At 31.7% G+C, this 14,945-nt stretch overlaps 1 protein-coding gene across 4 annotated transcripts in view; it reads left to right on the top strand.

Annotated features, from left to right (window-relative positions):
* DNAJC10 (DnaJ heat shock protein family (Hsp40) member C10) overlaps positions 1–14,945 on the top strand; it is a 54,725-nt gene that overhangs the window by 1,527 nt on the left and 38,253 nt on the right. For all 4 annotated transcript variants that reach the window (XR_005218795.1, XR_005218793.1, XR_005218794.1 and 1 more), the window contains exons 2-9: positions 334–683; positions 2,098–2,263; positions 3,821–3,871; positions 8,595–8,677; positions 8,967–9,098; positions 9,684–9,777; positions 10,758–10,835; positions 12,209–12,252. Coding sequence is in view for 1 of the 4 variants with exons in the window: in XM_037849538.1 (XP_037705466.1) it covers positions 480–683; positions 2,098–2,263; positions 3,821–3,871; positions 8,595–8,677; positions 8,967–9,098; positions 9,684–9,777; positions 10,758–10,835; positions 12,209–12,252 (852 nt within the window). In the remaining 3 variants the exon portion in view is untranslated. The remainder of the gene's footprint in view (positions 1–333; positions 684–2,097; positions 2,264–3,820; positions 3,872–8,594; positions 8,678–8,966; positions 9,099–9,683; positions 9,778–10,757; positions 10,836–12,208; positions 12,253–14,945) is intronic.

Here is a 14,945-nt window from a genome sequence, read left to right on the forward strand (position 1 = left end):
GTCTCATTAAAGTGCATTTCCTACAAATGAAATCTGATTCTGATGAGAATTGGGCAGACTTAATGGGGTAAAGAAGTAGTCAAAAAGGAAAAGATAGTATTAAAAAAGGATACAACTCACCGTTGTGTTCTGGTGCTGATCAAGTGTTCCAACTACCGTTTATCATCTGTCTTGAGTAATTTCACATTTCATAAACACCTCACTGCCTAGATATGCAAAGATCCTGGGCCACCTTGATTTGCCATTTAATGGAGATTGTATGGCTGATAAACAAGTTGTGTTATTACTGTTCCATTGGGGGTGTATTTTAACTGCCTGTTTTCCTCTCTTTAGATTAATGTTTTTGGAGACAATTTTGTGATATTTGATTCACCTTTGGAGTAATGTGGACAAAAGTTCTCAAACTTGTATGCTGTATCATCTGGAACCAGCAGTGTGTCTTAATGTTCACTTAAATCAGAACTGGTATAAGGAAAAGAATGGGAGTCTGGTTAAATAAAGGTCATTATGTCAGAGACTTGAAAAGGATCATTCTCTGCTTTCTAATAGTGTATATGGCCATTTTAGTGGAAACAGATCAAGATTTTTACAGTTTACTTGGAGTATCTAAAACTGCAAGCAGTAGAGAAATAAGACAAGCTTTCAAGAAATTGGCATTGAAGTTACATCCTGATAAAAACCCGGTAAGTAAAAATTTCTTTTTAAATATACTTGATTAATGTATTTTAGTAAGTTTTGATATATATTTAAATTATTTGAAATGAGCGATTCATAATGCTTAAAAACAATCAAATCAAAAATCCTTTTCAGCTGCTTTGCTAAAAACAGAAGCAGCAAAATATTCTTGTTCAGAATGGTGTGAAAGAATGTCTACGAAAAATGCAGTTTCCTTTTGTAAATTCTTTTCCAGCAGTTCTGTTAAAGACACTAATCCCCAAACAGAAACATCTGCAAAGTACTTGAAATAATTTACTTAGTAGTTAAAAGTAGGTTAAGATCAAATATCTTAGAACACTAGCAGAAAACTACTTTTTTTTTTTTTTTAGAACTTAGTGGGTATGTGTTGCTAAAAAATGGCAGTAGTGGTTAGTAATATCATGATTTAGTTTCCACTGCTTTCTCCCATTAACAAGTGCAGAGACCAGAGTTAAAAAGTATTATAAATTAAAACTCAAGGGCAGCCAAAATATAGTTAATTTCCATCATAAATATTTGATTACATATCTAACACTGTGATCTTTCAAAACTAAATTAGTTTTTATTTTTATGGTATTTTTATAATTTAATTTTTAATGAGATTTGACACTCATCATTAGTGAGGAGAAAGACATGGTTAAGTTATAATTTTCTATTTTCTAGTTAGAATTTTGAAAATAGGATTATTTTATTTGATCCATAAAGCTGAAACAATATTTATTTAAAAGTCTTGTTAGTTTTGTAATCTCCCTGAGATCTAAATTCTGTTATATTTAGGGTTTTTATTTCTGATTTTCCTTTAAATTTTCAGAATTTGATTTTTTTTAAACTTCTGTACGAAAGACTTTGTATGCTGGTATTATTTAAATGAAAGCAACCCTCAAAAAACCAGTTCTTTGTAACAAATGAGGAACAGTTCCAATCCAGTTTTGAATTGTTATTCTGATATTAGCTGGTTTTATTTAACTGTCTGATAGGTGTGCATACTATTTTAGTTAATATGTTGATTTTGCCTCAAATAGAAAAAGAACTTGCAAATCTATTTCTTTGTAATTGTTTTAGCGGTAGACAAATAATATTTACAACATTAAGGGTTTATAAGTATCTATAAATTTTTTCTCAGTTGCATTTCTTAAAAGGAATGATTTATATTATATGATCACCTTTGGAAGTATCAATTCTCATTTCCTTGTTACTTTTATTCTTTTTTGAAAATTGTACTTCCTTAGAAAATACTTGCTTTTGTATCAACCTATGATAACCTGTTTTATATATACTACCCCACTTTATCTGATATCTAGTCCCAGAAATCTTAAGATTTAATTAAATCCACATATACGTTCTGAAGAGCCTTGAATTGTGTATCTGAAACACTGTGTTATTTCTAATATTTTCAAATAGAATAACCCAAATGCACATGGTGATTTTTTAAAAATAAATAGAGCATATGAAGTACTCAAAGATGAAGATCTCCGGAAAAAGTATGACAAATATGGGGAAAAGGGACTTGCAGATAATCAAGGAGGAGGCCAGTATGAAAGCTGGAACTATTACCGTTACGATTTTGGTAAGGTGATATGACATTACTTCTGAAATGTTTTGTTTTTGCTCTAAGTTTAGAAAAGTTCCTTTTTTTTTCTTTTCGCTACTTAGCATAATGTAGTTTATAACTATCACCTTCACTCTCCGTTTAACATAATGGGTGTAGAATACAAAAGGGAAGTCAGTACAAATAGGGATTATCTCTATAGATGTGAAGGTATATTGGTCAGAATCTGGTTAAGTACCTCTAAAATAAGGATAACTGTAATAATTTTAAAAAACTATTTGCATTAATAGAAGTTAAATACTGAAGCATATCTCTAAGATAGAGTTGTATTTTTTTCAAGAAATATGTGGTCACATCAATAGAAATGCCATCCTTCTCATGTGGAATCTTTATTAATAACGGTTTAAGGTAGTAACAGGAATAAGAAAGAAATCAGGCAAAAGCAGGAGGAGGAAACAAGTTAGAGAGACCAAAGAGAGGGAAGAGGGAAAGGAAACACAAGTATCCAGGCAGAAGGGTATTCCAGTACCTAATTTTTTTCCAGGTCCTTTGTTAGCCTCAATTGCAGACTATGGGCTGAAGTATGCTTTTTTTGTGTGTATTTGTCTAAATAAGGTATTTTCATTTTATTTCTGGGGTGTTTATTTCTCAAGACTGACTGTCCAGCTTGGTAGTCTGTTTCAGGAGTTGGCAAACTGCATCTCATAGGCCAAGTTCAGCCTGCCACTTTATTTGTAAAGTTTTATTGGAACACAGCCACACTCATTTGTTGATGTATTTCTTATAGCTGGTTTTGCACTACAGTGGTGGAATTGAGTAGTTGCAACAGTTTTGCATGTCTTGCAAAACTTAAAATATTCACCATCTGGCATCTACAAAAATAGTTTGCTGACCCCTGGTCTATATCCATCATTAATATTATTTGGATATGTCATACAGCAATGAGAAATTATCTCACATTGGTTTTAATTATTATGGTAAATAAAATTTATATTTACTAAGTAAGTTTGTCTCTACCTCTTCAAATACAAACTATAAGATTTTTAGCAATGGAAAATGTTTTAAAGTGATACCACCTTTAAAAACCATATGATCTGAAAACTGAATGAGATCTGTAACCTAGTTAACAGCAGTGTACCAGTTTCAGTTTCCTGACTTTGATATTGTACAACAGCTACATAACATGACATCATTAGGGAAAGCTGGAGGAAGGGTACATAGGAGTCTGTACTGTTTTTGCAAACTTTCTGTAAGTCTATAATTATCTCAAAATTTTAAAAAATTAATATAATAGAAATTTTCTTTGGAGATGAATTATGAGAATATTAAGACTCCCTCCCCTCCATGGTAGTACATATCAGGGAACTCATATTAGATCTTTAGATCGCTCTTTAAATATATCAGCAATGTTGTTTACTCCTAGCTTTTTCTTAGCAATTTGTTACATAGTCTTCAAGTTTGAGATTTAATATACTACTATGATTTTTTTTGGATTATTAAGACCCAAGAGTAATTTTTTTATGTGAATCTTCAAGTGATGGTAAAGTTTTAATTTTTGTGTACTTTTAAAATTAGGTATTTATGATGATGATCCTGAAATCATAACATTGGATAGAAGAGAATTTGGTAAGTTTGGGGGTATCTTAGTTTGCCAGGGATGCTTTGACAAATATGGCAAAATGGGTTGGCTTAACCAACAAGCGTTTATTGCCTTGTGGTTTTGAAGGCTAGAAGTTCAAAAATCAAGATGTTGGCGAGGCTGTGCTTTCTCCCAGGGTCAGTAGCATTCTGGTGATGGCAGTCCTCTGACACATGGCAATCTTTTTCTCCTCTCTGGCTTCTTCTAATATCTGGCTTTTTCTGCTTCTGGTTTCTGGGTTCTTCTGACTGAGGGCATCTGAATTTCCTCTCTTTTTAAGGCCTCCCGTCATACAGATTAAGACCAATCCTGATTCTGTTTGGCCACACCTTAACTAATAATAACATTCTTAAAAGGTCTTCTTATAGAGATCAGTTCACACCAATAGGAACACGGATTAAGATATGAATATGTCTTTTTGGGGGTCGTGATTCAGTCTCCAACAGGAGGCATATGCTTTTTGAAGACGTGTACAAGTCCAGTCGCTTATCTAAAACTCTTGGGTACAAATATGTTTGGAATTCAGGAATTTTTTGGATTTTAGGGGGGCAATATGGTATGTACTGTATATTAAATAACAGCAGAATCTGGGGCAGTGTACCATTAAAAAAACAGTATTTCTGCAGCAAAATGTATAATTAAGTTTACTACATAAGAGAAGTGCATATCCCCGTATCAGTTCAGGTCATGTTTGGATGCCAGGTGAACTTGCTGCAAAAAACTATCAGTTTCAGAGCATTTTGATTTGAGAGTTTTGGATAAGTGTGTGGTTATTTTGAAGTAGGTTTAATGTGATTTGTGATTGGTGTGAAAATGGATGTAAAAATATGATTCTACTGCATTTTCCATTGCATTTTAGAAAATTATAAATATTTGATTAGATTCTTATACTTTAAGATGTTGTATAGTTAAAATAGTTTTATCCTTTTCTACTTTAAACCAATAAATTTTACCTCAAATTTTCAATTTTATTTTGATCTATTTCAATCTAAAATAGCATACCAACTGCAAAGAATATCTATAATGTTTTTTATATTGTCATCATAAAAGATACATTACAGTCATTTCATTTTGTACAGTTTCTTCCTTCTAAGCAAGAATTGCATGTTCTCATTTTCTATATCATGTTGATGAGTTTAGGCATACAGAGTAACTATTGAATAAATTACCATGTTAAAAGTCTTGTATGTGAACTCTTGAACAAGTTCAAAGTGAATAGAAAATAATAATTTTCCCTACAAAGAAAATAGAAGAAAATTGGATTGTTCATAGACAGAACTAATACCCGTATCACATGCTAGCAGAATAGTAACTTTACTGCACATAGTTATAGGAGCATATCTTTTTCTTGCATAGTTATTATTCTCTCATTTCTTAGTCTGTCATTGAGTGTCTTATTGACCAACAGGGCCAAAAATATTGGAATTAGATGGAACTGAAGGAACTGAACAAATCTGCAAGTTGAGTAATCCACAAATCTACCCAGAGTGAGAGACTAAATTGATGGGTTCCATGCATATTTGCCACTGTTCATCTGATCTTGAATACTACTCTTTATATTACTAGGCTAAGACAAGATGATCCTGAAGTTTTAGTTGAAGAAGTTGGGGAAAGAGGGCAAGCATGGATAGTAGTATCAGTTTGTACTGAATGTAAATATTACATTAGCCTACTTGGTTATGGGTCTCTTTCCAATATCAGTTGTTTCTATTGGCTTTTCATTATATGTTCTAATCTTTTTATATAACTCATTATTTCAGTAATTGTAGAGCTATTTTAAGGTTATGTGTGTTTTCTTTTTCCAGAGAGGAGTTAGGTTTTCTTCTGGCTAGAGTCACTAACAACCTCAGATCAGCGTTAATCAAACAGGGATTGAAATGATTCAGAAGCTGAGCTTTGAGAGGACTGATCACTTTTCAGTTCATCTTTCTTTATAGGACTCTTCCTTAGATGCATCCTGAACTCCGGTTTTATCCTTCTAGCCTCATGAATCTCTTGAAAGTTCTCCTTGGTTTCTTGCCTCTCAGCTACCTCTTTTAGAATTGGCGCACACTGGCTCTCTGAGTTCTATCTCCTCCCAAATCTTGGCCCCTTAATTCTTCACTGCATTGGTAACTCTGTGATGCGTTCAACAGGTCTTTTTAAGTTTTATCCAGTTTTTCAGTTATTTATAGAAGGAGAGTTAATCTAAAGTACATAGTTCACGTTTATCAATAGTGGGACTCCAGAATGTTCAACTTTAATACGGAAGGGAAAATGTGGTTAATAAACTCTACTTTTAAACCTTTAAAAATAATATTTTGCATTCTTTCTATTAAATATTTGCATATTACCTTTCTTTATGTTGACATTACAGTATTATATGAGTATATCATAATAAATAAGACCTAAATAGTATTAGCAAAACAGAGAACATCTCACACTTACACTAATCATTCTAAATAGTACCAACACTATGAATAGGCATGTTGCTGAAGACAAGCACAAGAAGTTAGAGATGCTCAAAGCACCTATTTCTTTTCTTTAATTTTTCTATGCTAATAGAAGATACTAGATGTAGTAGTATGGCTATTAACAGACATTAGCTGCAGTTATATAGTTCAGAGTGTCAGATTATGTTTAGAAGCTGAAGCTTGCATTTGAAATACACTTGTTCTATTCTGGGTCTCTAGGTTATGCAAAATCATCCTAATGAACTTTGATAATACAGTATTAAAAATATTTTAACCTTACTCTTGTTCAACTATCAGTAGAAACTTGGCAAATATATTAGAAGTGCCGTGTGAAAACAAAGTATGAAGAAAGGAGACAATTTTTTTCACTATAAACAAGGCTTGTAACATTAAATGCCATTTAGATTTATTTTACATCATGTCTTTTATTTAAGATTTATGTATAGTAATGCTTTGTCTAATTTTTGCTTTTGCTTTTTATTTTTTTAAAAATCACATTAATCCTATTTATAGTTAGTAAGAAAATTCATTTTTTATATTAAAGTTTGCAAAAATTCTGTTAAGATTTTGCCTAAATTAGTACTAGTGGGTGGTCTAAGCCAACATAATTATTTCAACTACCTACATAGAATAGTCTATTTATCAAACTTTCTAAACATTGCCAAAAAAAAAAAAGCCACATTTTACCTCTAATGTATGCATTAGCTATTTTTCACAGAGATGTCTTGTATTTGAAGTGTAGGTGAATATTGAGTCCTACACATTTCTAACTAACCTGAATCAGTTATACATATTTACAATAGTTTGCATGTTTTGAAGCCTTACTGTAATTAATAAGTTTATGAAAATTTTAAAGTGAATAAAGTTTCTTTTACTTACATCAGGTCATTTAATAGATAACATGATATTCAAATCAGTTATTTCAGCAAATATGAATTAATGTTTTAAATTGTTAAAAACCTTGATCTTACACTTTTTAAGCAATATAATTTTTTCAGTTCAATTTTATTGAGATATATATATTCACATACCATATAATCATCCATGGTGTAGAATCATCTGTTCACAGTACCATCATATAGTTGTGCATTTATCACCCCAATCTATTGTTGAAGATTTTCCTTATACCGGAAAGAATCAGAATGAGGATAAAAAATAAAAATGAAGAAGAACACCCAAATCATCCCCCATCCCACCTTATTTTTCATTTAGTTTTTGTCCCCATTTTTCTACTCATCCATCCATACACTAGATAAAGGGACTGTGATCTACAAGGTTTTCAGAATCACGCTGTCACCCCTTGTAATCTACATTGTTGTACAGTTGCCTTCAAGAGTCAAGGCTACTGGGTTGGAGTTGGGTAGTTTCAGGTATTTACTTCTAGCTATTCCAATACATTAAAACCTAAAAAGTGTTATCTATATAGTGTGTAAGAATGTCCACCAGAGTGACCTCTCGACTCCATTTGAAATCTCTCAGTCACTGAAGCTTTATTTTGTTTCATTTCACATCCCCCTTTTGGTTAAGAAGATGTTCTCAGTCCCACGATGCTGGGTCCAGATTCATCCCTGGGAGTCATAACCTGTGTTGCCAGGGAAATTTACACCCCTGGGAGTCAGGTCCGACGCAGGGGGTAGGGCAGTGAGATCACCTGCCAAGGTGGCTTAGTTAGAGAGAGGGGGGCACATCTGAGCAACAAAGAGGCACTCGGGGAGACTCTTAGGCACAATTATAAGCAGTTTAACCTCTCTTTTCAAGCAATATAATTTTACGGACAAAGATTACATTTTACTCCTCACAATCCTTAACATATAATGTGAGTCTCTTACTTGATTCTTTCAGATTTTGAAGCAGCCTTCAGAATTGTTTGAATGACCATGTACTTGACCTATGCTGCAGTTAGGAGAGCTTAAATCTCCATCTTTCTGTTTCTCTTCATTTCTCTCGTCCACACCAATTCTTACTTGAGATTTGCCACCTCATTTTACAGTTACATGGTCACATTTATCTTGAATTTTAGGATTGCTTCTTAAGTCTGAGCTTGGAAGAGTGAAAAAAATCATTAACAGTCAAAATAATTTGTTTTCTTCTTTCTATAGAAAAAAAGTTGTGCAGAAAATGATAAAGGCAATATCAAAGATTTATGATTAACTGCATTTTTAAAATTCTGACCTAACAAAAGTTTTTTTTTCTAACTAAAACATGCACAAACCTTTAGTAAATAATTCTAAATTGTTTCTGTTTTATTTACTTTTAGATGCTGCTGTTAATTCTGGAGAACTGTGGTTTGTGAACTTTTACTCCCCAGGGTGTTCACACTGCCATGATTTAGCTCCCACAGTATGTATTTTTTATATCTTGATTATTAAACTTCTGTTATTTCCAATTGATCTGTTATTTGACTTTAAAAGTATTTTTCTTTTTTTTTTTTTTTTTTAACATGTTGGGATTTATTTTTCTATTAAAAGTAATTGCAACTATCAGAAATAATCATCAAATAGCTTTCACATACATATGGTCTTATTTGATAAAAATGTTCCCCTTTAAGAATGTATAGCTTGAAGAATATTCAAAGGAAGAAAAATGCTCTTATCAAAGGAATGCTTATGTTTTTTTATTTTTCTCACAGTGGAGAGACTTTGCTAAAGAAGTGGATGGATTACTTCGAATTGGAGCTGTTAACTGTGGTGATGATAGAATGCTTTGCCGAATGAAAGGAGTCAACAGTTATCCCAGCCTCTTCATTTTTAGATCTGGAATGGTAAGTGATAAAGTTAGCATTGTTTAAAAATTTGTGGAACTTTATAAAAAGTGAAATACTAGAGAAAACACAATATGTGAATTTGCAGAATGTTTTAATATTTAGGTTCTATTTTAGGTACCATATAACTAGAATCTGTAGTCATAATAAACATTTTGAATTGTATTGTGAATACTTTTTAGATGCCATTACTTTGCTATAATTCAAAATTAAATATTTATCAACTTCAGTTTCTCTTACTCATAAAGAACATAATTTACTAGTGTGTATATTGTGCTTTATAACTCACAAAGTATTTTAAAGGCATTGTCTCATTGAATATAATGCTCTGATATCCTTTTTTTTAGTTTTCAATGATGAAACTGAAGCTGCAGCTAAACCTATTATAAAGAATAGTATTAAAATGTCTTGCATGTAATCTGTACAATCAAGAGTCTCAGGATATCGTTTGGATATACATTGTACTATTGACAGAAAGATCTTACTTTATTATCTTCAAAATAATGTAGAATCAAAAGTATTTGGTATTTTTAATGAGTTTTTTTTTTAAATAAAAAATGTTTCCCTTTTTATTAAAAAAAATAGGCTGCAGTGAAATATCATGGTGACAGATCTAAGGAAAATTTAGTGAATTTTGCCATGCAGCATGTTAGAAGCACAGTGACAGAATTGTGGGCAGGTAATTTTATTTTCTTAATTTACTTGATTTTCAAAATATATTTTCCTTGCTTCATAAAAAGTAATTATGTCATTTGCTCTGATCTCTGCTCAATAGTGGACATTCAACAAACTAATTATATTGGTACCGAAATGTTTTAAAACAATTAAAATGTAGGAAATGGATAGGTGGGAAGGCAACTTTCAAAGTGGAACTAAATGTTTAGTAATACCAGTGTTTCTTAACTGTCCTGTGTCAGACAATAAATTCATACCTATCCAGTTCAATTTTGAAGTTTAAAAAAGCTTCTAATTTTAGGCTTTTAAATTAGCAAATGACTTGAGGCGGGTTATTTAAGTACTCTGAACTGTCCATAAAATGACATCCTTGGTATTCACATTTCAAGGGATGTTCATTTCATTGAATACAGATATGTCTCAGAACATGTGTTAAATACTAGGTCAGCAGTGTTAGAGTACATAATCCTTGCCATCAAGGGCCTCATATTGTAGTGAGGAAGACATTATTAAACAGTTAGTATGCATTGTAGTAACTGTGATAATAAAGGTGAGCTTAGGAAGTTAGGGAAGCATGAAGGATATAAAACCCAGTTGGAAAAATGAGGAAAGGTTAGAAATTAATATTTTGCAAATCAAAAGGAAGGCTTAAAAGATCACTCTTTGAGGAACTGTCAATACTTCAACGTAAATCTGACAAAAAGATGGGTAGTAGGCTGGAGTGATGTGGGGAGAAATGGTTGGCAAATAGATAAACAAAGCCCCGTTCAAAAGGGGCCTTACTTGCCAATTTGAGTTGCTTTCTTGATGAAATAATGAATTTAGATTTTATGTGCTGAAAGAAATGTAGAATTTGGAATGTTCAAGAGGATTTAGAAAGATAACAGGATGTTTTTTTAATCTTACTTTTTCCAAGTAAGATTAGAAGGCAAAAACCACTTAAAACAATAAGTGATGAGAAAATTTGCTTTATTTTCTTTTAAGGAAATTTTGTTAACTCTATACAAGCTGCTTTTGCTGCTGGTATTGGCTGGCTGATCACTTTTTGCTCCAGTGGAGGAGGTAATTTTATTTATTTTGTTTTGATGAAGAAACTATGGCATTTAAATTTTAGGTGAGTTTAAAAAAAAACTACTGTAATTGATTAAGGACTTGAAACTACAACTTGTACCCAAGATTACAATTTTTAATTTAATAATTACTTACCTTTTCTATAATTTTATACATAAGAGATTATGAAAGTATTGATTTCTCAACATATCTTTCATGTTTTTAGGTTCAGTGGACATGTTTTTCAGCATAATTACATCATGATAATTTGTACCTTCAGGTAGCCACAGATATATTTGCAGTTTCCATAGTTAGTTGTTGACAGATATAACCCCTCCCCAAATCATAATGTTTTACTTATGCATATGAAAAATTAATGTATGTTTGCCTCAAAATTATGTATTTGATAAAGACAACTCCGCATCTCTAGGAACCTTTCCCTCCAGTGAATTAAGGATGAAAATTCAGTACCCTGTATACCAAACCACAAACTGTTAACTCTGTTCAATGATATTGGTTAAAAATCAATCCCAGTATTACAAAATAACTTAATTCATTAATACATTCTCATATGTTTAATCCCAACCGTGGATCTTTTCCCCACACTTCACCTCTCAGCCTTTATGGTGCTATGTTGAGAAGATATTGCCTTGCAACTAAATCAACTACTCCCCCCATCCAGTAAGGCTTATGTTAGGGAGGTATTACCTTACAACAAAAATCACCGTTAACTTAGGCTATCACTGGTGGGTTTGTCCCATTTTGGCCTGACACCCAAGTTTCTGTCTATCCACACATAAACAAAACTTTTAAAATTTTGTGACATTCTTCATTTTCACCCCAGGTAACTTGATTTTACCCATCTTTGTAGGATCTGTGACACTGTAGCTCCCTTTCTTTGAATCCATTTCATTGTGTCCTAGTATTCAAGATTTACAGAACTTTCATGTAAATCATGAAGAAGCTGTTTTAAGATTTTATTGTATTTTGAGGTTCCTTTACATATTTTATCAAATAGGTCCTTTACGTTTTATTTCCCCCAAATCATGAGCTCTCTCGGATGAAGGGAAATTATTCATAGGAGGAGAGATTTGAAAGAAAGATCCTAAAGAAATGCTTGAGAGAAAATCACTCCTCCCTATAACTAGAAACCCTGAGAAACGAAGGGGAGGGAATGGAAGGATGAATGTGTGTGTGTGTGTGTGTGTGTGTGTGTGTGTGTTGGTCTCAATATCTATCTGGTAAATAAAGATCTCAGTAGTTACCAGTAGAACTCAGTTAATTGTCTTAGAATCAACTTGGTAGTTTTGGGGAAAGACAAATTAAGCTACGGATTTTATAAACCTTAAATTGCCTTATAATTTCTCCCCCCCCCCCCCCGCCAGATTGTTTGACTTCACAGACACGACTCAGACTTAGTGGCATGTTGGTAAGCATCAGTCACTTCGTAAAACTATCACCATGTTAAGAAATGCATTTAGAAATTAATTCCAAATGTTTTATTTGGTAGTTTCCTGAATTCTTAACTCATTTGTTTCTAGTCTCTCTTGTTTTTCAGATAAATGTATTCATAGCTATAAATTTCATTCTAACTAATCGTCTGTGTTCATAAAATTTAACATGTGGTGCTTTCATTGTCATTCATTTCTGAGTATTGTGTAATTTAATTACGAATTCCTCTTCAATTGAAGAGTTATATATTAATGTTTTTGTCTGTTCCGTATTTTATTTTGTATTATTTTGCTTTCTTATTTTTTATTTATTTACTTTTTAATTAGCTCTCATTGTGCTAGGGTTGGGAAATACAGTCTGTATGCTGTTGATACTTGAACAATTATTGAAGCTCCCTTTGTGGCCTTCAATTGTGAAAGTGGTGAAAGTTCCATGTGTACTCTAAAATAATACCTATCCTATCTGTGTGATATCTGTTCAATCAAATATATTAATCATGTTATTCAAATCTACGTCATTTGGTTTTGGACTCATTAAAACCTTCAGCTACAATTGTCGATTTATCTGTTTCTCCCCATATTTCTATCAGTTGTTTCATTATTTATTTTAACCTTGTTTGGGGCAATGTATTTATGATCTTTATATATTTTTGATAGTAGTTTATCAGTATCTCTCTTTGTACTTTATGGAGTTTTTTTTTTTTACTTCTACTTTATCTTATATTAAAATTGTTAACTTAGCTTGCCTTTATTTCATTCCTTTCCCCTGTTACACCTTGTGACTTAAAACCAGTGATTTTTTAGCACTGCTTGCACACTATGCTGGCTTCATACATGTGTTGAAAAATCTTCTCCCTTTTTTTCCTATCTGGAAATAATTTGTATACAATTGGTATTATTTTTCCCTCAAGTGTTTGTTAGAGGCCATCTGGAATTTTCTCTGAATCCATATTTAAAGATTTTCCTATTATTTATTTTACATATATATCTATTGTATTTTTCAGATTTTCTGTTTCCTCTTCTCTGTTTTTGTAAGATTTTGTTCTTTCAACTAAATTTTCAAATCTATTGGTATAAAGCTGGTCAAAATATACTTCTAAGATTTTCTGATGTCTGTAGGTTCTGTAGTGATATCTTTACATTCTGATATTGGTTATTTGTACCTTATCTTTTTTTTGCTTGATCAAACTCAAGACATGTTTATCAAGCTTTACAAGCCTTTTCAAAAAGTCGTAACTTTTGGCTTTATTGATCCTTTCTTTTGTATACTTATTTTCTATTTCATTAACTTATGGGGCTTTATTTTCTTTTTTCCACTTTTTAGGGTTTAATTTGCTCTTCTTTTTCTAAATTCATGAGATTGGTAATTGGATCACTGATTTGCAGTCTTTTCTAATACATGAATTTAGTCTATAAATTACTGTGCCTCCCATTTTGATGTATAGTATTTTCATTATCATTCTACTCAAAATATTTTCTAATCTCCATTTTTATTTTTTCTTTGAATAATGGATTATTTAGTACTGTATTTAATTTCCAAACGTAGAGGAGATTTTTAAGGGATTTTTCTTTGTTATTTATTGCTAATTTAATTCCAACCGTGATTAATGAACATGATTTTAGTTATTTGAAATCTCTTGAGCCTTGTTCATTGGCTCAACATATCAATTTTTTAAAATCTTTCCACTTGCATTTGAAAAAAGCAAATTCTGTAGTTGATAGGTATGTACTTCTACTTGTATCAGTTGGGTCAACTTTGTTAACCTTGTTATTCAAATCTTTAAAATCTTAATGATTTTATTGTCTGTGTGTTATATCAGTAAGTGGAGAAGTGTCTTACTGTCTCCCACTAGTATTATGGATATGTCTGTTTTTCCCCTTTGGTTCTGTCAATTTTTTCTTCATATATTTTTAGCCTGTGTTCTTACATGGATAATACTATAAAATTGTTATATCTTCCTGGTGATCTGAACCTCTAAGATAATGAAATATCATTCTTTAACTTTTGTAATGCCTCTCGCCTTGAAGTTTACCTACTGATATTACTATAGCTATATCAGGTTTCTTTTGGTTAATTTTGGCATGGTATATCTTTTTCTATTATTTTTTTATCAACTTTACTGTATCCTTATATTTAGATACATTATCCTGTAAATAGCATAAAGGGGTTTTGTTTTCATTTAGTTATTCTTTTATCTTAGCCCTTTTATATTTCTTGTTATTCCTGATATATTTGGGTTGTACTTAGTAACTTATAAGTTTTTTTATTTTTCCCACCTATTTTATGATTTATCTCCTTTTTTGCCGCCTTTTGGATTACACAAGTATTTTTTTTACCATTCTATTGTCCTAGTCTATTAACTTTTTATTTATTCTTTTACTCTTCCTTTAAGTGGATACCCTAGAGATTACGACATGCATCCTTGACTTATCCACTTTCTGAACTAATGCCTAGGACCTAGAATACAAATTCCTTTCCTATCTCCCCAGCATTTGCTGTTGTGTATTTTAATCCTATATGTCTATCTTTCTTTTTCCTTTTTTTTTGTTACACCTTCTATACACTAAAGTGAATACATCTTAAGAGTACAACTTAATTTTTACATTTGTATACTACCATGTAACACCACTATGTTGTAAGCAATAATATCTTTATATAAATAAGTGTGGC

This window comes from Choloepus didactylus, chromosome 9 (assembly GCF_015220235.1).
Source record: "Choloepus didactylus isolate mChoDid1 chromosome 9, mChoDid1.pri, whole genome shotgun sequence".
In the NCBI taxonomy this organism is placed as follows: Eukaryota; Metazoa; Chordata; class Mammalia; order Pilosa; family Megalonychidae; genus Choloepus; species Choloepus didactylus.